The 27,110-nt window shown below is 42.1% G+C and overlaps 2 protein-coding genes across 4 annotated transcripts in view; one reads left to right on the top strand and one right to left on the bottom strand.

Moving 5' to 3' along the window:
- Positions 1 to 6,049: 6,049 nt before the first annotated feature.
- On the bottom strand, positions 6,050 to 20,568 carry GTF2H5 (general transcription factor IIH subunit 5). 2 transcript variants are annotated; one of them, XM_025382862.1, is made up of 3 exons: positions 20,500 to 20,568; positions 18,951 to 19,023; positions 6,050 to 6,488 (listed from the first exon to the last, which is right to left on the bottom strand). In XM_025382862.1, exons 2-3 carry the CDS (start codon positions 18,983 to 18,985, stop codon positions 6,308 to 6,310), a joined length of 216 nt encoding a protein of 71 aa, XP_025238647.1. In that variant the 5' UTR covers positions 18,986 to 19,023; positions 20,500 to 20,568; the 3' UTR covers positions 6,050 to 6,307. The 2 variants fall into 2 exon arrangements, with proteins under 2 accessions (XP_025238647.1, XP_025238648.1); XM_025382863.1 differs by lacking the exon at positions 20,500 to 20,568 and adding an exon at positions 19,895 to 20,271.
- A 30-nt stretch (positions 20,569 to 20,598) lies between these two features.
- The window catches only part of SERAC1 (serine active site containing 1), a 60,501-nt gene continuing 53,989 nt past the window's right edge, over positions 20,599 to 27,110 (top strand). For both annotated transcript variants that reach the window (XM_025384361.1, XM_025384362.1), the window contains exon 1: positions 20,599 to 20,756. The gene's annotated coding sequence lies outside the window, so the exon portion shown is untranslated. The remainder of the gene's footprint in view (positions 20,757 to 27,110) is intronic.

Genomic DNA, 27,110 nt, shown 5'->3' on the forward strand with positions numbered 1-27,110 from the left:
CAAAAAAAAAAAAAAAAAAAAAAAAAAAAAAAAAAAAAAAAAAAAAAGAACTGACGGTCCTAGGAAATTAACCATGTCAATGCAGTCTTTTTTATTAACTGAAGAAAAACCGGTGCCCTTTAGGGATTTTTTTAAGATTGGGAAACGAAAAGAAGTCAGAAGGAGCCAAATCAGGACTGGGAGAGGGATACCTAATGATTTTTGATAGAAACTCTAGCTAAACTGCCCTTGCTTTATGAGAGGAATGCGCAAGGGCATTGTCACAGTGGAGGGCCCTCTGGTGAAGCTGTCCCAGGTGTTTCTCTGCTAAGCTTTGGCTTTCTGGAAATACTCTCATAAACAGATGATATCTTTATTTGGCCCTCCAAAAAGTCAACAGGCAAAATGACTTGAGGATCCAAAACACTGTTACCATGACCTTTGCTCTTGATCGGTCTGCTTTTGCTGTGACTGGACCTCTTCCACCTCTTGGTAGCCATTGTTTTGCATTTTGTCTTGAGGGTCATACTGGTAAAGCCATGTTTCTCTCTGTGGCAATTTTTTTTTTTAATGTTTGCAAAATAATTAGATACTTTATTTTACAGCTCAGCAAAAGAAATATCATTGGATATTTTGAGCAAAAGGACTCGGATGACTATAGATTTTTTGGTTTTTTTATTTTTATTTTTATTTTTATTCTTTTTGAGACGGAGTCTCGCTCTGTTCCCCAGGCTGGAGTGCAGTGGCGCGATCTCGGCTTACTGCAAGCTCTTCCTCCCGGGATCATGCCATTCTCCTGCCTCAGCCTCCTGAGTAGCTGGGACTACAGGCGCCTGCCACCGCGCCCGGCTAATTTTTTTGGTAATTTTAGTAGAGACTGGGTTTCACCGCGGTCTCCATCTCCTGACCTTGTGATCCGCCCGCCTCAGCCTCCCAAAGTGTTGGGATTACAGGCGTGAGCCGCCGCGCCCGGCCTAACTATAGATTTTTTGAACGAGTAGCGAATACTCTGCATGATGACTGTGTCTTTCTCTCTGCATTTGGGTATCTTATTTAAACGTGTGTTAGTGGGTTGGTTTGGTTGCCATGTTAAATTCCTGTTGTATCTGGTCATTTTCTGAAGATGATCTCTCCCAAAATGATCTCAGTCCTCTTAAAATCACCAAGCAGTCTTTATGCCTGTCTCTGAATTCTTCTTAAGGTTTTAAAAGTCTGTTTTTCTTTGTTACAATTCTTTGAAGAAATGCTTCAGGATCTTGATCTCCCGTGTTTAACATTTCCATCGAAAGCTCTGCTTTTGTCTGCGGCTGACCTGGGCTCGATGGTTTCGTCATCCATTGAGTGGAAAGTGTGCTCAACTTTAATTTTTCAGTCAGATTTACAAAAGCTGAACCAACTGAGAAGCATATTGTATTGGCTATCGTTTCTGCTGTTAATCATTGGTCCTCTTCAAGTAGGGCATGAGATAATTTTTTCCTCACGAAGTGACATGGTCTGCTGCTGTAGGTTTCATCTTCAACATTGTCTCGTCCTTTCTTAAAAGGAATTATCCATCTTTTTTTTTTTTTTTCTTTTCCTGGGGCAGAGTCGCGCTGTATCGCCCAGGCTGGAGTGCAGTGGCGCAATCTCGGCTCACTACAACCCCTGCCTCCCGGGTTCACGCCATTCTCCTGCCTCAGCCTCCCAAGTAGCTGGGACTACAGGCGCCCGTCACCACGCCCGGCTAACTTTTTGTATTTTCAGTAGAGACGGGGTTTCACCGTGTTAGCCAGGATGGTGTTGATCTCCTGACCTCGTGATCCGCCCGCCTCGGCCTCCCAAAGTGCTGGGATTACAGGCGTGAGACACCGTGACCGGCCAAAATGAATTATCCATTTGTAAACTGATTTCCTTGGGGTGTTGTTCCCATAAACTTTTTGCAAAGCATCAATGATTGCACCATTCTTCCACCTAAGCTTTGCCATAAATTTGATGTTTGTTCTTGCTTCAGTTTTAGCAGAATTCATATTGTCCTGACAGAGGCTCTATTTAAACTGATACCCTTCTTAGTGCCTCAAACTAGATCCTGTTCGGACATGTTATAATGTTGAGTTTATTTTGTTGCAAAAATTTTTGAAATCTAAGCATAATTTTTTTATAATATGCATTTTCCATGAACTTTTTGAAGACCTCTTGTATGTTAACTCCCATTCATTTTAATAGTCTTTAAAGAAGGGCATTCCTGTTTACACAAATGAGTACTCATTTGAGGCACAAAGAAATCCAATCAATGAAACATCTGAGATTCCAGAGCTAGTAAGCAGAGATCTGACACTTGGACTCAAGGAATCTGGATTCAATCAGTGCTTTTTTTTTGAGACGGGAGTCTCGCTCTGTCACCCTGGTTGGAGTGCAGTGGCACGATCTCAGCTCACTGCAACCTCCGCCTCCTGGGTTCATGCCATTCTCCTGCCTCAGCCTCCCAAGTAGCTGGGACTACAGGTACCCATCACCACACCTGGCTAATTTTTTGTATTTTTAGTAGAGATGGGGTTTCACCATGGTCTCTATCTCCTGACCTTGTGATCCGCCCACCTCGGCCTCCCAAAGCGCTGGAATTACAGGCGTGAGCCACCGTGCCCCGCCCCAATCAGTGCTCTTAATCACTTGCCCATCTTGAGAACAGTGTTTTTTAAAAAAGCTTATCCAATAATCTCAACCATAGACATTTCAGTGTTACCTTTGCTGCAAATGAAATTGAGTTACATACACTTGAGAATATTTATTGACTATATTTGGAAACTGCATAATTTCTCCATCCTTAAAATATACCCCTTCCCCACCTGTTAAGTTTGTTAAGGTAGAATGATCTCAGTATTTTAGTTACAGCAGAGTTTTTTGTCAGAGCTTTTACTCCTAGTTTCTTGTCAGCTAAGATTTATTGTATAACTACAAAATAGAGTAGTAAGTACATTATCAGCTTCTCAGAAAAAAGTACAATTATGTCAAATCACCTGTTCTAGATAATATAAAGAGCAATAAAATCATTAATCATTTGGATTACCACCTATAATGCCTATCAGAAATAAAATGCAGTAGTGTTTGTTGCCTATTATCTGTAATGCTGTTACCGTTCACCAAAACTGATTTCTCAAAATACATTTTTATATCAATCAACTGTGATGTTAGATAGGATCCCTGGAATTTTAAATTAATCACATGAAATTTCACAAGGAAATTGGAATTCAAGGAATTAAGACCTTGAACTTTGACCTAATACAGTATTAAAAGAAAAAAACCTTTATTGAGAAATATAACACTCAATATCACGGCTTTAGTCCATAGTTCTGTGACTGATCAGCTACCTTCCATAACTTATGATTCTATTATGGTTAAGATTTTTTTTTTTTTTTTTTTAAGAGACAAAGTTTCACTCTATCACCTAGGCTGCAGTGCAGTGGCACCTTCTTGGCTTACTGCAGCTTCAAACTCCTGGGCTTTAGTGATCCTCCTGCCTCCAGTTAAGACATTTTAATGCTACCTTTAGGACTTTTTTTTTTTTTTTAAATAGTAGTAAATTTCTTGGTGCCAAGCACCAACATCCTTGCTCTGAACATTTAAAGTATGCCAAATCAAATAATGCTAGTCAGATTCCAACAAACAGCCTAGGTAAATGTCACTTATTTCCTGTTCATTCATAGTTGGACATGTCAGCTAAGTGGTTACAGGTGGGCTTCCTATCATTCACATCACTCTATCTTTCTTAATAATGTCCAGAGAAAGATATTTAACATTTGCCCCAACACAACTTTTAATAAATAAGAGCTAATATTTTCCTTCACTTATTTCACTTAATACTCTTTGCAGTCACTGTTCAATAGTTTTCTCCTAAATATCTTTTTTTCTCTTTTTTACTTCAGTGGCAAAAATCCTAATACCTTTTTAACTCTGGGATTCTATCAAAAATTTTCTAAGTTTCATGTTAATATGAAAGGTTGGTAACAAATGCCTGAGGAATACTAAAAGTTGATTTAGACATGCCTGAAATATAAAATACATTAGTAACATTTTAGTATAGTTGGAAATTATTATTATTATTTTTTTTCTTGTTTTTTTGTTTTTTTTTTGAAACGGAGTCTCCCTGTCGCCCAGGCTGGAGTGCAGTGCTGCCATCTCAGCTCACTGCAAGCTCCACCTCCTGGGTTCACACCATTCTCCTGCCTCAGCCTCCCGAGTAGCTGGGACTATAGGCGCCCGCCACCTCGCCCGGCTAATTTTTTGTATTTTTAATAGAGATGGGGTTTCACCATGTTAACTAGGATGATTTCGATCTCCTGACCTTGTGAGCCGCCCGCCTCGGCCTCCCAAACTGCTAGGATTATAGGTGTGAGCCACCGCGCCCGGCCTGGAAATTCTTAAGAATCATCTTTTACTTAACAAGTTTTAGTACTAGTAAAAAAAAAAAAAAAACAAAAAACAAAAAACAAAACAAAAAAAAACAAGTTTTAGTACTAGTAACTCATCAAAATTTTTTGCATTGCTATGAGGGAATGAAAACTGTGAACTGTATAGACTGAGTTATATGGGTGGGAATCATGTAAAATATACCTAACTGAAAATCTCCAGATTCAGTAATGCTGTGTAAGTGAGTAAAAATGGTACACAAGTGCTTTGAATAAACATACCATAAGGAAGCAGGTAAAACAGATTTGATAAGATTCTACATGTCATGAAAATTCTCTTTTCTCTTGGAAAATTCCCATTTTAGGAACTCATCCCAATGACATTGTCTTTAGGAAGGGAAGCAAAGCCCCTCTCAGTGTTATTGTTTTTGCCTTCAATTGATCACAGAACTCTCTCTTGCTGCACACACACACACACACACAGTTTTTTTTTTTTTTGGAGACAGGGTCTCTGTCACTCAGGCTGGAGTGCAGTGGCAATGATCAAGGTTCACTGCAGCTTCAACCTCCTGGGCTTAAGCCATCCTTCTACCTCAGTCTCCCCAGTGGTTGGGACAACAGGCAGATAATTTTTGTAGTTTTTTGTAGAGACAGGGTTTCGACTTCTGGGCTCAAGCGATCGCCTGCCTCAGCCTTCCAAAGTGCTGGGATTACAGGTGTGAGCCATTGAGCCCAGGCCACAATATATTTTAATCTAGTAAGTCCTTTCCTGTTGGGCTGACTTTGCATATGGCTGTTCCTATTTTTCCTTTTTTTTGAGACGGAGTCTTGCTCTGTCACCCAGGCTGGAGTGCAGTGGCCGGATCTCAGCTCACTGCAAGCTCCGCCTCCCGGGTTCCCGCCATTCTCCTGCCTCAGCCTCCCGCGTAGCTGGGACTACAGGCGCCCGCCACCGCGCCCGGCTAGTTTTCTGTATTTTTTGGTAGAGACGGGGTTTCACCGTGTTAGCCAGGATGGTCTCGATCTCCTGACTTCGTGATCCACCCGTCTCGGCCTCCCAAAGTGCTAGGATTACAGGCTTGAGCCACCGCACCCAGCCCCTATTTTTCTTTTTTAGGTAAGTTTGATAAGTATTCTTATAAGGAATAAGGTCAAGTAGAATTTTTTTTTTTTTTTTTTTTTGAGGCAGGGTCTCTCTGTTGTCCAGGCTAGAGTGCAGTGGTGTGTTTGTAGCAACCTCGGACTCCTGGGCTCAAGCAATCCTCCCACCTCAGCCTCCCTAAGCTGATTTCTTAATAAAAAAGAATACAGATGGGAAAATGTGGCCAAGAAAGTTTGAACAAGGAAAAACTAAAGATGCAAAGCAGCATGTGCCTTTCCCATTTGGTTGGTTCTAACCCTCTTAAAAAACAATATTCTATTTTCAGGGAAATGCAAACTGTAGTTTACATTAGTTTTACATCTTCATCAATAGAGCTGGCTGGTATGCAGGTAGAATTTGTGAGACATACATAATGTCAAAGTCCCCACCTTGGCATATTCAAACAGCAAATCTATGACGTTTCTAACTGAAACCAAACAACCATATCCACACAGCAAAAATGCACAGTTCACAGGGATGAGCAAAATAAATACCTATGTTACATTGACAATTTAAAAGCACACTCCTGTATTAAAAAGGCAGGAAAAGCATTGACATTCGTATTTTAATAAAGGATAATAAAAGACAAATTACAGCCAACTGTTAAAGCCTTTTTTTTTTTTAATTCTATGGTATAACAAAATCAGTTCAGGGGCTTTTTTTTCTGAACAAATGATCATGATCCCTTGGTCTTTCCTGTGGCATGCTCCTACAACAACCCTCTATGTCTAATCAGTCACCTATCAAGTGGCAAGTCTTTCACATTTGCTGCTTATAATTCCTAAATGGTCCATATTGAGTATTTTCATTTCTGGGTAAGGGAAAAAGCATTTTGGTCCATTAATTCACCCACTCGCTCCTGAAGGACATTAACCAATTCTGCTATTACAAAGACGTGAGTGTCATCAATGTCTTGAATGATGAACTTCTTCCCCAGGGCATTGGACTCATCCAAGTACAGCAGAAACTGCTTCATAGCAGGATCACTGTGAAGACAAACACATGATTGTAAGACCACTTGTTGTCAAATCACACCACAGAGACTTGAGCAATTAAATTTGAACATGTAGAATTTTTAGAATGATTTTTAAAGTTCTGTTACTCAATCCCTCACTTCCTCTCTGCCTCAAGTGTTAACAATTTATAGACATGGCTTCATTTTAGAACTATTAGTGTAAATTAAAGAGGCAGAGGCCAACGGCAAGATTTTTAAAGAATAATTTGTCACTAAGTGAAAAAAATGAAAGAATATTCAAAGCTTTGTAGTTAGTAGGGCCTAGAATCACAGCTTTCTTAACTGATTTAAAAAATGAATTTCTTCCTTGTCTATGCCCATTACATCTAAGGAAACAGCAGGTGTTCAATGTCTTACCAGTGACAAATTAACTTACAAAACCAGTTAAACAGTCACTTTGATCAGGCAGGGCGTATAGCAAGAGTCATACCTGGATTCAACCCCAGCTTCATCACTTATTTGTGTGACCTTGAATAGAATACGTACTTATCTCCCAGAGCCTCTGTTCCCAAATACAAAAGTGAGGCTACCTAACAGAATTGTTTACAGAAATTAAAGGAGATAATGTCTAGGACGGTGCTTGGCTTGCAATAGGTACTCAAGGGAAGAGATCCAAATTCAATTTTATTAACTTGTGGTTTTTGCTTTGGAAAGAATAGGATTTACAGCAAAATGTCTCTTTCATAAAAACCCTGAATTATGTATGACAAAGGACACTCTTTAGATCTAATACACAATGTGTTTAGCAAAAAATGAATATAAAAATGTCAAGCTGCACCACAGATTTTTGCAATTCTTGAGAAAACAATCTCACATAATCTTTTGGTGTCTTGAGAACTGTCAATATCAATTGTAAAGGTAACAATTTAATACAAAAGATGTCACTATAATTTACTGAAAACAAGAAAAATAAGGTTTAAGTACAAGCACAGGTATTAACTGATGCTAACACAGGAATTACTTCTATTCATAGATGAGTATGAGCCTCAGAACTGATTTGGGGGACTTTGGCTTTTACCAAGTGACATGATTTAACTTACAAATTGACTTAAAGTTTAATTGTAAGGATCATATTGGCTGCTGGGTTGAGAAAAGACTGGGAGTGGCAGAGGCAAGGATGGAAGCAGGGGACCCATGAGGTGACATCCAGGCAAGAGATGATGATTTTGATGTAGGTGGTAATAGTGGAGGTGATGAGAAGTGGTTGAATTCTAGACATATACTGACATAAAACCAACATAATTTGCTAATACTAGACATGAGCTTTGAGAAAGAGGAACAAGGAAACTCCAAGATTTTTGGTCTGAGCAAATGGAAGACTGGAGATTTTTACTGAGATAAAGAGGAATGTGTAAGAAGAGGTTTGCAGGTAAGATCAAGTTTGGTTTTAGGGAGGGCATGGTGGCTTATGCTGTAATCCCAGCACTTCGAGAGGCCTAGGCTGGAGGATGGCTTGAGGTCAGGAGTTAGAGACTAGCCTGGACAGCACAGTGAGATATCCTGACTGTGTTAAAAAAAAAAAAAAAAAGGTTTAGTTTTTGATGTTATATTTTGAGATGCCTACTGGCCCCTGAGTGAAGAAGTTGAGTAAGAAGTGACCACTGAGGTAGAAAGAAAACCCAAAGAGTCCTGAAAGCGACGTGAACAAAGGCTACTCAGGAAGTGGGAGTGATCAATTCTGTCAAAAGCTTACAGGGTATAGCAAGATAAGGACTGAAAATTGCTCACTGGATTCAGAAAGTCACTGGACCTTGACAATAGCAGTTTTGGTGGAGTCATAATAGGGAAAGCATGACTGGAGTGGGTGTCATATGGGAGGAGAGAAATCAGAGACAGTGAAGAGAACCAAGTCTTCTCTTTACTGAGAAATTTTGCTACAATGACCAGAAAGGTAGATTGGAAGCTAGAGAGGGGTGGGAATCTGAACAGATGGGAATATCAACAGACCATAGGTCTGGCGAAGTTGAAGAAATGATGGGGTGAGGTATTAGAGGGAGTGATGCAGGGGCCTTTGAAAACAGTATGCTGAGAATAGATAGGGCTCAAGGACAGTATCTCCAATTGAACTTTTAATGAACTCCCGTAGGCGCCAAGAAGGCGGGCAGATAAGGAAGAGCATAGAAACAAGGAACTGAGTAGAAGGTTACATGTGGGAAAAGAAAGTTTGTTTTGCATTGCATTCTTTCTGCTGACGTGGGGTTTAGGGAGTATAAATAAAGTGAGGCGGAGGCTCTGAGTGCGGCCGCCATGTTCTCTGTGTGTCTTTGTCTTTTGTGTGCTCTTTCATTCTCCACCACCTCTGGCACGGACCCCAACAGAGTGAACTCAAGAGAGGAGGTGGTGGTCAGAGTCTGATGCCTGAAATGAGACTGAAGAGCTGGCATGTGGGTAAGGAAGGACAAGTCTAGCTACAACTATGAGAATGAGTGGCTGTGATGAGGTGGAGGATAAGCTCAGTGGAAAAGGAGGTCAGGGAACTGGGAGAATAGCATTATCCTGATACCAAACCCTGGCAGAGACACAACAAAAAAAGAGAATTTTAGGCCAATATCCCTGATGAACATCGACATGAAAATCCTCAATAAAATACTGGCAAACTGAATCCAGCAGCACGTTGAAAAGCTTATCCACCACGATCAAGTAGGCTTCATCCCTGGGACGCAAGGCTGGTTCAACATATGCAAATCAATAAATGTAATCCATCACATAAACAGAACCAATGACAAAAACCACATGATTATCTCAAAAGATGCAGAAAAGGCCTTTGACAAAATTTAACAGCAGAAAAGGCCTTCGACAAAATTCAACAGTCTTTCATGCTAAAAACTCTCCATAAACTAGGTATCGATGGAATGTATCTCAACATAATAAGAGCTAATTATGACAAACCTACAGCCAATATCATACTGTATGGGCAAAAACTGGAAGCATTCCCTTTGAAAACCGGCACAAGACAAGAATGCTCTCTTTCACCACTCCTATTCCACATAGTATTGAAGTTCTGGCCAGGGCAATCAGGCAAGAGAAAGCAATAAAGGGTATTCAGATAGGAAGAGAGGAAGTCAAATTGTCTCTGTTTGCAGATGACATGACTATATATTTAGAAAACCCCATCATCTCAACCCAAAATCTTAAGCTGATAAGCAACTTCAGCAAAGTTTCAGGATACAAAATCAACATGCAAAAATCACAAGCATTCCTATACACCAATAACAGACAGAGAGCCAAATCATGAGTGAACTCCCAATCACAATTGCTACTAACAGAATAAAATACCTAGGAATGCAACTTACATGGGATGTGAAGGACCTCTTCAAGGAGAACTATAAACCACTGCTCAAGGAAATAAGAAAGGAAACAAACAAAGGGAAAAACATTCTATGCTCATGAATAGGAAGAATCAATATCATGAAAATGGCCTTACTGCCCAAAGTAATTTATAGATTCAATGCTATCCCCATCAAGCTACCACTGGCTTTCTTCATAGAATTGGAAAAAACTACTTTAAACTTCATATGGGACCCAAAAAGAGCCCACATAGCCAAGACAATCCTGGGCAAGAAGAACAAAGCTGGAGCCATCACACTACCTGACTTCAAACTATACTACAAGGCCACAGTAACCAAAACAGCGTGGTACTAGTACCACAACAGATATATAGACCAATGGAACAAAACGGAGGCCTCAGAAATAACACCACACATCTACCACCATCTGATCTTTGACAAACCTGACACACACAAGCAATGGGGAAAAGATTCCCTATTTAATACATGATGTTGGGAAAACTGGCTAGCCATATGCAGAAAACTGAAACTGGACCCTTTCCCTACACCTTATACAAAAATCAACTCAAGATGGATCAAAGACTTAAACATAACACCTAGGACCATAAAAATCCTAGAAGAAAACCTGGACATAGACATGGGCAAAGACTTCATGTCTAAAACATGAAAGCAATGGCAACAAAAGCCAAAATTGACAAATGGGATCTAATTACACTAAAGAGCTTCTGCACAGATAGAAGAAACTATCATCAGAGTGAACAGGCAACCTACAGAATGGGAGAAAATTTTTGCAATCTACCAGTCTGACAAAGGGCTAATATACAGAATCTACAAAGAACTTAAACAAATTTACAAGAAAAAAGCAAACAACCCCATCAAAAAATGGGCAAAGGATATGAACAGACACTTTTCAAAAGAAGACATCTATGCAGTCAACAGACATATAAAAAAAAATGCTCATCATCACTGGTCATTAGAGAAATGCAAATCAAAACCACAATGAGATACCATCTCACACCAGTTAGAATGGCAATCATTAAAAAGTCAGGAAACAACAGATGCTGGAGAGGTTGTGGAAAAATAGGAAAGTTTTTACAGTGTTGGTGGGAGTGTAAATTAGTTCAACCATTGTGGAAGACAGTGTAGCAATTCCTCAAGGATCTAGAACTAGAAATACCATTTGATCCAGCAATTCCATTACTTGGCATACACCCAAAGGATTATAAATCATTCTGCGATAAAGATACATGCACACATATGTTTATTGTGGCACTATTCACAATAGCTAAGACTTGGAACCAACCTAAATGTCCATCAATGATAGACTGGATTAGGAAAATGCAGCACATATACACCATGGACTACTATGCAGCCATAAAAAAGGATGAGTTCATGTCCTTTGTAGGGACATGGGTGAAGCTGGAAACCATCATTCTCAGCAAACGATCACAAGATCAGAAAACCAAACACCACATGTTCTCACTCATAAGTGGGATTTGAACAATGAGAACACATGGACACAGTGGGGGATCATCACACACCGGGGCCTGTGGGGGGTGGGGGGCTAAGGGAGGGATAACATTAGGAGAAATACCTAGTGTAGGTGACGGGTTGATGGGTGCAGCAAACTACCATGGCACATGTATACCTATGTAACAAAACTGCATGTTCTGTACATTTAACTCAGAACTTAAAGTATAATAATAATAATAATAATAATAATAATAATAAAAAAGAAAGCTGAACAACTGATTTGCAACCTGGTACTCGTAGTCACTGGCCAGATCACCAGGTGGCCCATTACTCAAGATAACCACTGCAACCACAGATGCTGACCACATACTGTACCCTTCACGTGCTTTGCCCAGCCCAGCCTGCATACCTTATCCCTGATGTCAATTCCCATGCTTTGTCTAATCAAAAAGTCCCTGTCAGCTTTTGTGGGGATCAGCAGCAGAGTTCTTACTACTGTACTGTCTCCCTTGCATTTGTGGATAAACCCTGAATTAAAAGCCTCATCTGGGAAAACTGTGTAGCTGTGTTAATTTTTATTACATAGGGAGCCAAAGAGCTTGTGATCTGTAACAGCAATGTTAGTACCATAGCTACACTGCAAAGTTGATGGACCAGAGAATATTTCTAAAACATCTTGCTCATAGTAGGTACTCAAATGAGCAATTAAAATGCCAAGAGCCTGTGAGAGGATACAGGCAGAGAGGTTTAAATTACAGTTAGTTCTATCCCTATCAAATGATTTACTGTTGGGAACAGGCACCCCAAAATCTGGCCATAAACTGGCCCCAAAACTGGCCATATACGAAATCTCTGCAGCACTGTGACATATTCGTGATGGCCATGACACCCACGCTGGAAGGTTGTGGGTTTACTGGAACAAGGAAAAGGAACACCTGGCCCACCCAGGGTGGAAAACCACTTAAAGGTGTTCTTAAACCACAAACTAAAATAGCATGAGCGATCTGTGCCTTAAGGACATGCTCCTGCTGCAGATAACTAGCCAAACCCATCCCTTTATTTCGGCCCATCCCTTTGTTTCCCATAAGGAATACTTTTTTTTTTTTTTTTTTTTTTGAGACGGAGTCTCGCTCTGTCACCCAGGCTGGAGTGCAGTGGCCGGATCTCAGCTCACTGCAAGCTCCGCCTCCCGGGTTCACGCCATTCTCCTGCCTCAGCCTCCGGAGTAGCTGGGACTACAGGCGCCCGCCACCTCGCCCGGCTAGTTTTTTGTATTTTTTAGTAGAAACGGGGTTTCACCGTGTTAGCCAGGATGGTCTCGATCTCCTGACCTCGTGATCCGCCCGTCTCGGCCTCCCAAAGTGCTGGGATTACAGGCTTGAGCCACTGCACCCGGCCAGGAATACTTTTAATCTATAATCTATAGAAACAATGCTTATCACTGGCTTGTTGTTAATAAATACGTGGGTAAATCTGTTTGTAAATCTCTGTTCGAGGCTCTCAGCTCTGAAGGCTGTGAGACCCCTGATTTCCCACTCCACACCTCTATATTTCTGTGTGTATGTCTTTTATTCCTCTAGCGCAGCTGGGTTAGGGTCTCCCCGACCGAGCTGGTCTCAGCAATTTACTATTTTGATTATGAAACCATTAACCTGTGAATATATATGGGTATAATTCTAAGACATACATATAACCTCTTAAAAAGCAAACATAGGCTGGGCGCAGTGGCTCACGCCTATAATCCCAACACTTTGGGAGGCTGAGGCAGGTGGATCACGAGGTCAGGAGTTCAAGACCAGCCTGGCCAAGATAGTAAAACCCTGTCTCTACTAAAACTTCAAAAATTAGCCAGGCATGGTGGCAGGTGCCTGTAATCCCAGCTACTTGAGAGGTTGAGGCAGGAGAATCGTTTGAACCCAGGCGGCAGAGGCTGAAGTGAGCCAAGATCGTGCCACTGCACTCCAGGCTGGGTGACAGAGTGAGACTCCGCCTCAAAAAAAAAAAAAAAAAAAAAGCAAACACAATATTATACTTAGTTTTATAATGGAGAGATAGTATATGTAAAGTTTAGTAGCTTGGGCTCTGGAGCCACAATACCAGGATTTAAAAATCCCAGTTTAACAACAGCTGTGTAACTGAGCAATTGATTAATTTCCCTGTATCTCACCTTGTACATCCATAAATGGGGATGATAGCACCTACCTCAAAGGGCTGTTGTGAAAACTAAATTAATATTAGCAAGTGCTTCCATAGCACATGTCACATGGAAAACAGTGTTAATACAGGAATCCAGGTGTTTTTACTTAACATCATTGTGCAATGTCATTTCCCTGAATCACTTAAAATGTCTGAGAATATTTTAATAGCTATATTATTTGATTAAAATATGCCACAATCAACAAATTTCTTTTTCTAGCACATTAAATACACACATTTTTATTGGCAGTTCTGATCATTTCCTAAATTTTTTTTTTTTTTTTTGAAATGGAGTCTCACCGTGTTACCCAGGCTGGAGTGCAGTGGCACGATCTTGGCTCACTGCAACCTCTGCCTCTTGGGTTCAAGTGATTATCCTGCCTCAGCCTCCCCAGTAGCTGGGATTATAGGCGTCTGCGACCATGCCTGGCTAATTTTTGTATTTGTAGCAGAGACAGGGTTTCACCATGTTGGCCAGGCTGGTCTCAAACTCCTGACTTCAAGTCATCCACCCGCCTCGGCCTCCCGAAGTGTTAGGATTACAGGAGTGAGCCACTGCGCCCAGTGATTTCCTAAACTTATAGAAACGGAGTTACTGTGTTAAAGGAGATAAAAGCACAAAACACCCATCACAAGTTGCTTTCAGTTGTTTCTCAGGATTACACTTCCATCAGCAGCTTGGTGGCATGCCTGCTTTTTAAAAGCTATGACTGAAGACAACAGCCTCCTCATTTACAAGCTATTTTGATATATAACATGCTAAATGGAGGCCTAGTATACACATCTGTTTTGAACTAAAACTTTATCAAGAATCTCATCTTATCCACTGTGAATCTCACTGTAGGAATAGAGAGGCTATAAAGGAACATTAACAAATTTGGAATTTTGCCTGAGATCACAAACCTGGACTCAATTCGGTTAACAAAATTCATTCAGTAAACAAATATTTACTAAGCCATATCTATATATGTGTATGTGTATCTCTTTCTCTCTCTATCTCAGGCACTGTTTTGGGTGCCTGGAAAACTTCACTGAACATGGCCCTACTGAGAAGCAAAGGCTGAGAAAAGATTTATACATGCTGAGAAAAAAACAGAACAATGGTTAGATTGGTTTTGTCATACTTCTTACTAGCTTCTCAGAAACAATACAGGTTTAGAAGCCAAACTCATAAGAATAAGGGTGGTTTAATAATACATATTTCTCCAGATTCTTTGCTATTGTGATGTAAACTGGTTGGAATTTGCACCTTGCCAACAAATTTTTGCTGAAGCACTTGCCAAACCAATTGTGGCAACTGTTAAACCAGAGGTCTGCTCCAGCATCTGGAACTGGACACAGACATACTGTGGTCATGTGTTGCTTGCTTTGGGAATTGCTTGGGAGGCTAGACTTGGGAGAATACTTACTGTGAGCCTGGCAGTTAATGGTGGATCCCAACAAAGAGGAAGTTTTCACCAACCTTTCAGTTTTGACATAAAAATGTAAATTTATAAACATAAAACTTTTTTTTATAGCCTTCAATTTTAGTATGTGATAAGCCCTTGGGAGTTAAGAATTTAACTATATCCAAGTGCCCTGATTTTTCAATTCACTGAAGGTCAGAATAAATGGCCATCATCATAATTTGGTTTACTTCTTTAGCAAATCTCTGCAGACTTAAAAATCAGTTAAACATAACTGATAGAAATGGAGCTTAAATATGGCAGTAAGTGAAGCCAACTTAAGATATATGTGGGACAGCACTATATAAGTTATTACACATTAGCTTATATTAATACAATGATGGGACTGGAATTTGGAGAGATTCCTGGGACAGTGGAAGCAGCTGTGAGATAGGAATTCAGCAGAACTAGTTTCTAAGACAGGAGAGACAGTAAACAACAGGTCAGAAGACTCGACTGATAAGAGAGGATACAGTAAAGAAACCAGCCAGAACCAAGATGGTGACAAAAGCAGCCTTCACCACTATCATACACTAATCATAATGCATGAGCACGCTGAAAACCACCCCCACGGGCACCATAACAGTTTACAAATGCCATGGCAATATCTGGAGATTACCCTGTATGATCTGGACTGGGGACTCCTGGTTCCACAGAATCCCTGTCTCTTTTCCAGAAAACTCAGGAATAATCCACCACTTGTTTAACATATAATCAAGAAACGGCCATAAAATAGCCAGTTAGCAGGCCCCGCCTGCTGCCCACCCACCCCACCCCATTCTGCCTATGGGGTAGCCACCCTTTTATTCCCTTATTTTCAATAAACTTGCTTTCACTTTACTCTGTGGGCTCATTCTTGAATTCTTTCCTGCATGAAGCCAAAAACCAACTTGGCCTCCAGGGCTGAGCCTCAATTTTGGTGTTCACCTGCAACAGTTGTAGAAGATCCTTGAGTGGTTTCCCTGTAAACTCCAGACCTATGAAATTCTATACTCCAATATGCCTAAATGCTTCATGCAATCCATGGATATTATGAAGTAATAAACAGACTTATGCTGATATAGTATTATTAACAAGCTTCTCCTTGGCATCAAATATAGACATGAGAGAAACTGAAGGACTTTTCCAGTTACCATCCTAACATCTGCATCTGACTGTGAAGGGGAATCCACTAGCACTGGCCATATCCTTTCCTTTGTGAATCTATGTTATTTCTTAAGCCCAAAATCTTTTTGGAAGACTTGCGTTTTTGGGAAGACAGAGTTACCCTTTTGAAAAATTGTGCAGACCACCCTTTAGAATTCACTTTGAAGGGAAAAATTAGTTTTGCAAGGATGGTACCTACCTGCAAAATAAAATTTAATAGTCATGGTGCAAAACACTTCTCCACAGGGAAACTGATTATTAAACTGAAGCTGATTAACAGTATTATTGCTTCTCAAAATTTAAATATCTTAACAAGATTCTTTGTATGCACAATTCTGATTTAGTAGATGTAGGGTGAGGTCTGAGATTTTGCATTTCTAACAAGCTCCAGATGATACTAGTCTGGGGATTATCCAGAAGTGCAAGGTGATGGACAGTCATTAGAGAGACCAGGCAGAATTCAGAGGCTAGATACAGGACAGCAAACTAGGCACTGAGACTTCAGAGTCCCCCCAGAGTTTTGTTCTTTAAGATGTAATCCAGTCATTTTTTTTAAAAATTAAAACGTAGGTTTAACGCAATTCCAACCATCATGCCAAAAGGATTATTTTGGAAACAGACTAAATTATTTCAAGGTTATTCTAGAATAGGCAATAAAAAAGATGAATGTGGGAAGGGATGAAAGAGAATAGCAAGGGGAGTAAAATCATGTGATTAAGGAGGCATCAAGCATCATTAGGAAAGGAAATAAATGGTGGAGAATTAGCTATTTGGCAAAATGAACAGACAAAAATGCCCAAAACAAAAAAGAAGCTAGGCTGGGCATGGTGGCTCACGCCTGTAATCCCAGCACTGGGAGGCAGACACAGATCAAGAGATAGAGACCATCCTGGCCAACATTGTGAAACCCCATCTCTACTAAAAATACAAAAATAAAATTAACCAGGGGAGGTGGTATGCACCTGTAGTCCCAGCTACTCGGGTGGCTGAGGCAGGAGTATCGCTTGAATCCGGGAGGCAGAGGTTGCAGTGAGCCGAGATCGTGCCACTGCACTGCAGCCTGGCAACAGAGCAAGACTCGGTCTCAAAAAAAAAAAAAAAAAAAAAAAAGAAGCTACATTTAGATCCTCACCTAATAATATGCCTCTCCTCCAAATAAATTCTAGATGAATGAATCTAACACACCAAGAAAAATACAAAATCCCCACAAGAGAGAAGTGAATATTTAACAATCCTATGCCGCTCCTCCGAATAAATTCTAGATGCGTGAATCTAAAACACCAAGAAAAACACAAAACCCCCACAAGAGAGAAGTGAATATTTAACAAACCCAGGGGTGAAGATTAAACTTAGAATTGGAAGAAACAAGAGGGAAAGAAAAGTGACAGCTGACACTCTGTGTATGTGCATCCTCTGTATTTAAAAATAACACTAAAAGGTCAATGAGGAAAATGTTTATGACAAATTAATAGGAAAATAAGTACATCAAACCTAGAGTCTTCAAAAGACAACAGAACAGTGTGTTTAGAACTTCTGGGGTCCAGATCCCAACCCCTTTGCTTTTCCAAGTGAAAAAAACCACTCCCCCATAGTGGTTCACTCTCATCAACGTACATTCTAGTCTTTCACATTAAAATAAAAATAGCAAGAACCTGAGTCCCTCACCATGTCCTTCCTCAGCTACCAATCCAGTTAGTTCTCTATGAGTTTGCTCATGATCACAGTAAAAATTCTCCAAAGTCTCCATCTCTACCTCTTCACCTCCCTTTCCTTTTTCACAGTACTCCAATCTGGCATCTCCCCACCCTCCATTAAAATGGCTCTCATCAAAACTCCAGTCCTCATCTCATGCCAGTTCTCAATCAGTGCCCAACACAGCCTACTCACCCCTACGAAACACTTCCTCCTTTGGCTTTCCTCCCTCCAACCTCACTAGCTATTTTCTTCTTAGTTGCCTTTGTTGGTGTCTCCTCTATCAAAACTCCAAATCTGCACTAGGCATAAGGTAGCCCACTAGTTAGGTCACTACAGAGTCCTTGAAACACGGTTAGTCTGTGAGATGTGCTGTAAAATTAAAATATCCAGTCGACTTTGAAGATGATTTTTTTGAAGACTTAGCACATGTTGAAAGCATAGTGTTTTGCACAGACAGGGTTAAACAAAAGAAATTAACTTCACCGGTTTCATTTTACTTTACTTCTAATGTAACTAGAAAAAATGTAAGACTGTATCTGTGGCTTGCATTAGATTTCTATTGGCTAGTGCTGTTCTAATTGTTGGCAGTGTCCAAGGGTTTGGTCCTTCTCCTCCTCAGCTTTGCCATCACAGTAAACAGTATCATTATCCATGCACTGGCTCATATTAGAGGCACAGAAAGGTAGACAGTAGTATTTTCAGACAATGGGAGTGTCCACAGAGCAGGGTTCCTAGACATTGGATTGCTTTGAGGATCTCAACCCTGCCCATTTATGGTTTTTAGTTTCTCCTCTGGAATGTATCTAAAGGAATTTAAGAAACTTTCTCCACTTGGCTCTCTTGTTTTTCTCTTTAAAGTCCACAGTTTGTAATGGTAAAGACTTAAGCAAGTTCCTGAACTCTTTCAGGCCCTAAAATTCTAGTCATGTTTGAGGAGAATGCAAGCACTGTTCCTCTAAAGATGACTCATCTAACAAATATGCTGCCTCTGATCATGCCAGTTCCATCAATTCAACAGAGGGACTGAAATCTGGCACTAGGAACTTTACAACAAAATCTGTGCCACTTGTTAAAAGTGAAAGACTTGATTTCATTCATATCTTAAAAACAACAGGGTTTTAGAAAAGACACACACGTAAGTCAAGATTCAATATTTAAACTTAAAACTCATGAAGTATCAACACTACTAACCATTCTATAAGCACTCCTTTCAAGACGTTGACCATGTTTTCTTAGTCAGAAGGTTCAGATGACCTCAAGAATGCTAATAAAAAGAAGAAGGTAAAACTGAATTAAAAATCATTAACTTTCATATACTTTGGGGACTGCCTCTGAAATGAGGCAAAATAATTAAGTGTCAATATTTAACAGTTAAGTCTATGAAAGACAGTTAACATTAGGAGACATTCTGATTTTTTAACAAAATTAAAATGAGTCTACCTGGAATATTAATGCCACATCTTACTTGCCAACCAACTCTACCCAAGGTCAATTAGCCCTAATAGAAGCAAGCAGCCTAACTCTACACCAGCGTGCCCAACCCAGGTGTAAACTGTCCGTTATTCAAAGGATTTCTTTTCCCATTCAGGAGAATGACAAAGGGTAAGATCCTGGGAGACAGGACTCAAAGATAGTTCTGAAAGGTGCTTCAAAAATTACACAGTGAGCCCAACCACCTCCTTTTAGTTTATATTTTATTTTATTGAGACAGGGTTTGGCTCTGTCGCCCAGGCTGGAGTGCAGTGGTGCGATCTCAGCTCACTGCAACCTCTTGCCTCCCAGGTTCAAGCCATTCTCCCACCTCAGCCTCTCCAGTAGCTGGGACTACAGGCATGAGTTACCAAGCCCGGCTAATTTATTGTATTGTATTGTGTATATATATACACACACACACACATATACTTTGCGACAGAGTCTCGCTCTGTCGCCCAGGCTGGAGTGCAGTGGCGTGATGGCGGCTGACTGCAACCTCTGCCTCCGGGGATCAAGAGATTCTCCTGCCTCAGCCTCCGAGCAGCTGGGACTACAGGTGCCCGCCACCACGCCAGGCTAATTTTTGCATTTTTAGTAGAGACGGGGTTTCACCATGTTGGCCAGGCTGGTCTTGAACTCCTGATCTCAAATGATCCACCTACCTCGGCCTCCCAAAGTGCTGGGACTACAGGCGTGAGCCACCGTGCCCGGCCAATTTATTGTATTTTTAGTGGAGACGGGGTTTCACCATGTTGGCCAGGTTGGTCTCGAACTCCTGGCCTCAAGTGATCCACCCGCCTCGGCCTCCCAATGAGCTGGGATTGCAGGCGTGAGTCACCGCGCCCGCCCCCAACCACCTCATTTTACAGATGAGGAGACCAAAGAGATTAAGCCGTAGTTCCCGGGGAAAGGGGAAAAAAGTACAAGCCAGATTTCCAGATCTTGTGCCCCTTCACTAAATAAATCACGTCCTGTGCGGACCTAGGCTGGAAAGAAATCACTCAGCGTCCGCCCACTAAACTAACTTCCACTTACACCTGGGCGCAGGGCGAGCCCTAGCCCCACAGGAAACCCACGATTAAACGAGTGCGGGACTGCAGTGCGGCCCCGCCAGGAAGGGCCTGGAGAGAGTGGGGGACACCGCCCTGTGCCCCCAGCACCCGGTGGACAGGCTTCTTGGGCTTTCCTCTTCTTCCCCTCTTTCTTTGGGACCCCTCAGTCTGCCCACACCCCACTTTCCCCAGCCACTCGGACGCTTGCCACACACCTCAGCCCACAGATGCAGAAGCGCCTCGGCGTCGCCGACACAGTGCGCCTGCGCCGATACGTCATCGCGCTAGGGACGCTGTTGTGAGTGGAGCGAGCCGGCAGTAGGCGGGCCCGGAGAGGGCCGAGGGGGGCGGGGTCATAAGCCGCCCGCCGCCGGGTGGAAGGCCCCGGCCGGGAGCCGAGGAAAGGGGTGGGCTCCCCAGACAACTGGGTCCGGCGAGCAGTTGGGGACAGGCTGAGTCTGCGTGCCGGCAGGTAGGACGTGAAGGCCGGGCTAGTGTGGGGGCGGACAGGGGCGTCGGAGCAGCTGGGCGCGGTGGGGAGTGGAGAATGGGGAGGGCAGTGGCCGGGCACGGCCGGGCGCCACCGTAAGGCGCGCGGACCGGACCGACCCGCTGACGCTCCGCTGGGTGTGAGGGCCTCTCTCTGGTGGTCGCGAGCCTGATTCGTCTTTCCCGGTCGCTGCCTTTCTCTGGCTGCTGTCGAGGCCTCGGGGAGTGCACCTACCGGTCCTTCTTCCCGGGCTCGGTAGTCACGGAGAGATAATGAGGAGGAGGAGGAAAGGGCCTCACCGGTCACTTCTGAGCCTTCCAGACCACCGCTTCCGGCTCCCTCTCTAACCCCAGAGATGGAACCGATTGAATACTGAGAGATCTCTAAACTCTGCAATGGTCATTTAAAAGTGAAAGACCGCAGAAGCTTCTGAAGTGATTCCCTTTCCCCAAATCTGTTCTGTAATCTAAAGGAGCACTCTCATTATTTTTACTAGTTGAGATATGAGATTCTTGTTTTCTGTTCCTTAGGTTAAATTGTACTTCCCGAATTAAGCTCATGCTACCTTCTTTTTTTTTTTTTTTTTTTTGAGATGGAGTCTCACGGTCACGCCGGAGTGCAGTGGCGCGATCTGCGCTCACTGCAACCTCCGTCCCCTAGGTTCAAACAATTCTCCTGCTTCAGTCTCCCTAGTAACTGGGATTACGGGCGTGCGCTACCACGCCCGGCTGATTTTCGTATTTTTAGTAGAGACGGGGTTTGTCCATGTTGGCCAGGCTGGTCCGGAATTCCTGATATCAGGTGATCCGCCCCCGTCAGCCTCCCAGAGTGCTGGGATTACAGGTGTGAGCCACCGCGCCCGACCTCATACTGCGTTTTTTTTATATTTTATTTTTTATTTTTATTTTTTTTCAGACGGAGTCTCGCTCTATCGCCCAGGCTGGAGTGCAGTGGCCGGATCTCAGCTCACTGCAAGCTCCGCCTCCCGGGTTCACGCCATTCTCCTGCCTCAGCCTCCCGAGTAGCTGGGACTACAGGCGCCCGCCACCTCGCCCGGCTAGTTTTTTGTATTTTTGGTAGAGACGGGGTTTCACCACGTTAGCCAGGATGGTCTCGATCTCCTGACCTCGTGATTCGCCCGTCTCGGCCTCCCAAAGTGCTGGGATTACAGGCTTGAGCCACCGCGCCCGGCCTTTTTTTTTTTTTTTTTTTTACATCTTGTGTGTTCATGTGATCGCTTAGGAACCCAGCTCTTCCATTTAGTTCCCTCTTTCAATTTGCTTTTTTTCATCTTGCATACATTCTCTTCCTTGACCTCATCAGTTCCATTTTTGTGCACTTGATATGTGCCAGCTATTATTCTAGACACTTGGGATACAATGGTGAACAAGTAACTAATTTTGGTTGGGGCAGAGAGACACAAATCGGTTAAGGAATAAGTACCATTTGGTGATGTGATAAAGGGTGACTAGAGGGGTTATTTTGGCCAGGGGGATGTCAGAAATTGCCTTAATTTCTGCATTTAAAAACCTTCTATATATCAGTAACAATTAACTAGGAGTTTTAATAATAAAGACACTATTCATAATGGCGTTGAAAACTGAAGTTACCTAGAAGTAGATCAACCTAAAGCTGTGTAGTCCTTTAGACAGAAAATTGTACGGCTCTGTTGGAACACAAAAGATGACCCAAGTAAATGGTAAGATATACCGTATTCATGGATGGAAAGACTCAACAAAATGATGTCAGTTTTCCTCAATTCTACAAATTCAGTGTGATGCCAATTAAAATCACCATATTGTTTTATGGAACTTGACATGCTGAACTTAAAATTTATATGGAAAGGCAAAGGGCCAAGAATAGTGAAGTCAATTTTGAAGAAGAAGAAAAATAAGGTCTCTCTCTATCAGATACCAAAGCTTAATATACAGTTGTAATTATTAAGGTGGTATGATATTGATTCAAGGATAGAGAAGTAGATTCATGGAACAGAATAGAGACACTAGAAACATACGTGTTTACGATGGGAGCTTAGTATACCACTAAGTAGTATTACAAAGCAGGGGGAAAGCATAGAATATTCTAATAAAGGATGATGAAATATGTGGTTGGTGAAATATGTGGCATCGTTGTGGAATACAGACAGGATTAGATTCTTTCTTTCAAACTACTGACGACAGTTTCCAGATAAAGACCTAAATGTGAATGGCACAGCTGCAAGGTATTTGGAAAGAAATATAAGAGACCATTGTCTCTAGGAAAGATTTCTTTTTTGTTTGCTTTGTTAAATCTTGTTACACATAAGATTTATCCTGTTAACCATTTTGAGATGTTGAGTTCAGTGACATTCACATTGTGCAACCAGCACTACTATCTATCTCCAGAACTTTTTTTTTTTAAATCTCTCTGAGAAGGATTTCTTAAGTTACAAAAAGCACCATTGAGGTGTCATTTTATTACTCCAAATGAGAGATGATATTGGCTTGAACTAGACAAGAGTGTAGCAGTGAATACAGAGAAAAATGGATGGATTTTGGGGTATGTTTTGATGATAGAGAAGAGCAAACTATGCATGCTTTGGATGTAGGGTAAGGGAAAAACAAGGAATCAAGGGCAACAACTGTTTTCTTGCTTCAGTTAAGAGGTAGATCATTTACCATTTACAATAAAAAAGCATTGACCATTTGGTGGATGGTGATGGAGAAGATTTGTGGAAGAAGAGTTTGGATGGAAAAAGTAAATAATTCTGTTTTGGATAGTTAAGTATGAAAGGCTTATTGGACATCTAAGTGAAAATGTTCCGATAGCTGTTGGATAGATGGGTCAGGAAAGATCGTAGCTAGAGGTACTCTGAGATCACTGGCATATAGATTTTTTTTTTTTTTTTTTTTTTTTTTTTGAGACGGAGTCTCGCTCTGTCGCCCAGGCTGGAGTGCAGTGGCGCGATCTCGGCTCACTGCAAGCTCCACCTCCCAGGTTCACGCCATTCTCCCGCCTCAGCCTCCGAGTAGCTGGGACTACAGGCGCCCGCCACCACGCCTGGCTAGTTTTTTGTATTTTTAGTAGAGATGGGGTTTCACCATGTTAGCCAGGATGGTCTCGATCTCCTGACCTCGTGATCCACCTGCCTCGGCCTCCCAAAGTGCTGGGATTACAGGCTTGAGCCACCGCGCCCGGCTATATAGATATTAAGAACTGTGGTGTGTTAGAATTAGATCAGCTGTACTACACAGAAAACAAGATAATACTGGCTTAAATATGTATGTAACTGCATAGGTAGGCAGCCATGCTTTTATGGCAGCAGCTCTGTAATCATCAGGGACTTGGATTCTTCTATCTGACTGCTCTACCGTCCTTAATAAGATGCTTCATGGTAAGATGACTGCTTTAATTCAAACTGTCAGTTGCTCATTCTAGCAAGAGGGAGGAGGGAAGGAGGAAGAAAGGCGCATACCCTTCTTTTTAAGGACACTTTTCAGAAATTGCATGACACATCCACTCATATTTCATTAGCCATTTCTTAGTAAGTGCCCATCATTAACTAGAAAGAAAGAAAGGTGATGTAGTCTTTTTTCTTATCTGTGTACCCAGCTACAATTCAGGTTTTATAAATCAGAATGAAAGCATGAAATGAAGTTTCACTCTGGCTTTTTCTACCAGGGCAATGAAACTGCTGATATGAAGATCCCAGTGACCTCCATGTTGTTAAACTTAATGGAATTTTCAAATATTTGTTTTATTTTTAAGTTATAGTCTCTTCCCTTTTACTTTCTGTGTCTTTCTTAGTCTAAAAATTTCTCCCCGTTCTCTACTTAACATCATTGTTTCAGATTTTATGTAATCACCATCGTAATCTTTTTTTTTTTTTTTTTTTTTTTTGAGATGGAGTCTTGTTCTGTTGCCCAGGCTGGAGTGCAGGCGCAATCTTGGCTCACTGCAAGCTCCGCCTCCTGGTTTCGGCCATTCTCCTGCCTTAGCCTCCCAAGTAGCTGGGACTACAGGTGCCCGCCACCACTCCTGGCTAATTTTTTTGTATTTTTAGTAGAGATGGCGTTTCACCGTGTTAGCCAGGATGATCTCAATCTCCTGACCTCGTTCGGCCTCCCAAAGTGCTGGGATTACAGGCATGAGTCACTGCGCCTGGCCCCATAATCTTAAAGGTGCTTTTAAATAGAAATTGACAAGCAGACTCTAAAATTATGTGGAAGTACCAAGGACCTAGAATAGTTCATCTTGAAAAGGAAGGACACAGCTGGAATTTTTATACTGCTAGTTTCTTTTTTTTTTGAGACGGAGTCTTGCTCTGTCGCCCAGGCTGGAGTGCGGTGGCGCAATCTCCACTCACTGCAAGCTCCGCCTCCCGGGTTCACGCCATTCTCCTGCCTCAGCCTCCTGTGTGGCTGGGACTACAGGCGCCCGCCACCGCGCCCGGCTAATTTTTGTATTTTTAGTAGAGATGGGGTTTCACCGTATTAGCCAGGATGGTCTCGATCTCCTGACCTCGTGATCCGCCCATCTCGGCCTCCCAAAGTGCTGGGATTACAGGCGTGAGCCACCGCGCCCGGCCTATACTGCTAGTTTCAAGACTTACTTTAAAAACTACAGTAATCTGTAGTAATCTGTAGGGCACGGTGGCTCACACCTGTAATCCCAGCACTTTGGGAGGCCAAGGTGGGTAAATCACGAAGTTAGGAGTTCAAGACCAGCCTGGCCAACGTGGTGAAACCCTGTCTCTACCCAAAATACAAAAATTAGTCGAGTGTGGTGGTGGGTGCCTGTAATCCCAGCTACTTGGGAGGCTGTCAGGAGAATTGCTTGAACCTGGGAGGCGGAGGTTTCAGTGAGCTGAGATCGGGCCACTGCACTCCATCCAGCCTGGGCAACATAGTGAGACTGTCAAAAACAAGAACAAAACAAACACAGTAACAACAACAACAACAAAAAACCTACAGTAATCTAAACAGTGCAGTGTTTATATAAGGATAGATAAATAGATCGATGGAGTGGAATAGGTCCATACTTACATATTCCATTAGGGTTTTTTTGTTGTTTTTTTGAGATGTGGGTCTCACTATGTTGCCTAGGCTGGTGTTGGGCTCCTGAGCTCAAGCAGCCCTCCTGCCTCAGGCTTCTGAGTAGCTGGGATTACAGGCATGTGCCACAGATATAGTCAGTTGATTTGTGGTCTCAAGCAATCATCCCATCTTGGCCTCCCAAATCACTGGGATTATAGGCATGAGCCACCACAGTTGGCCCTATGGTATACTTTTTATCGTTATTTTATTTTATTTTATTTTATTTATTTATTTTTATTTTTTATTTTTTTTTGAGGCGGAGTCTTCACTCTGTCCCCCAGGCTGGAGTGCAGTGGCACCATCTCGGCTCACTGCAAGCTCCGCCTCCCGGGTTCGCGCCATTCTCCTGCCTCAGCCTCCCGAGTAGCTGGGACTACAGGTGCCCGCCACCGCGCCCGGCTAATTTTTTTTGTATTTTAGTAGAGACGGGGTTTCACCTTGTTAGCCAGGATGGTCTCGATCTCCTGACCTCGTGATCCGCCCGCCTCGGCCTCCCAAAGTGCAGGGATTACAGGCGTGAGCCACCGCGCCCGGCCTTTTATCGTTATTTTATAGTGTATTCCTCTATTCCCTGTGCTTATAAAAAAGTAAAATTTACTGTGAAACAGTATACCAAGTTATGCTGGCAGCAACCTCATATATCTCGTGTAAAGTTTAGAAATTACATGTCAGCTTTTTGAGGCATTATAAACCATCCTAAAGGCTACTGGCTAAAACAGACATTTATTATTGCTTGCACGCTAAGGGCTGAATATGGATTTGTACCGTCAGCTAGGGGCTGGCTAGTTCGATGTGGCTTCACATGCTTGGCGGCTGGTGCTGGCTGTCAGTTGGTACTTGTTGGCTTCATTAATGGGGATATTGGACATTTCTCTTGTGATCTAGCAGACTAACCTAGGCATCTTTACATGGTGTTGGTCACAGGGTTCTCAAGAGCAACAAGACAGAAGCTTCGATGTGCACGTGCTTCCCAAGTCTCAGCTTGCATCATGCTTCTGTTGTCCTATGGCCAAAATTACTCATAAGATCAATCTAAAGTCACCGTGGGAGGGAACTACCAAAGATCATGGTTATAGGAAAAGGAATAATTTGTGGTCATTAAAAAAAAAATCTGCATTTAAGACAAAAACTGTGTAAAAAAAGCAGGCAGGTATAAAAGTGAGTCACCTGGAAGTTTTAGAAATAAAAATTTTTGAAATACTCAGTGGATGGATCAAATGATAGTCTAAACACAACTAAACAGAAGATGATGAATTGGAAG

Source organism: Theropithecus gelada, chromosome 4, assembly GCF_003255815.1.
Source record: "Theropithecus gelada isolate Dixy chromosome 4, Tgel_1.0, whole genome shotgun sequence".
NCBI classification, from domain to species: domain Eukaryota; kingdom Metazoa; phylum Chordata; class Mammalia; order Primates; family Cercopithecidae; genus Theropithecus; species Theropithecus gelada.

Excerpts from the sequence above, each read along its gene's own strand:
- GTF2H5 (XM_025382862.1), bottom strand. The coding sequence starts at position 18,985 with ATGGTCAACGTCTTGAAAGGAGTGCTTATAGAATG. Across the intron at positions 6,489-18,950 it reads AAAGGAGTGCTTATAGAATG|TGATCCTGCTATGAAGCAGT; the intron begins GTTAGTAGTGTT and ends TTGTCTTCACAG.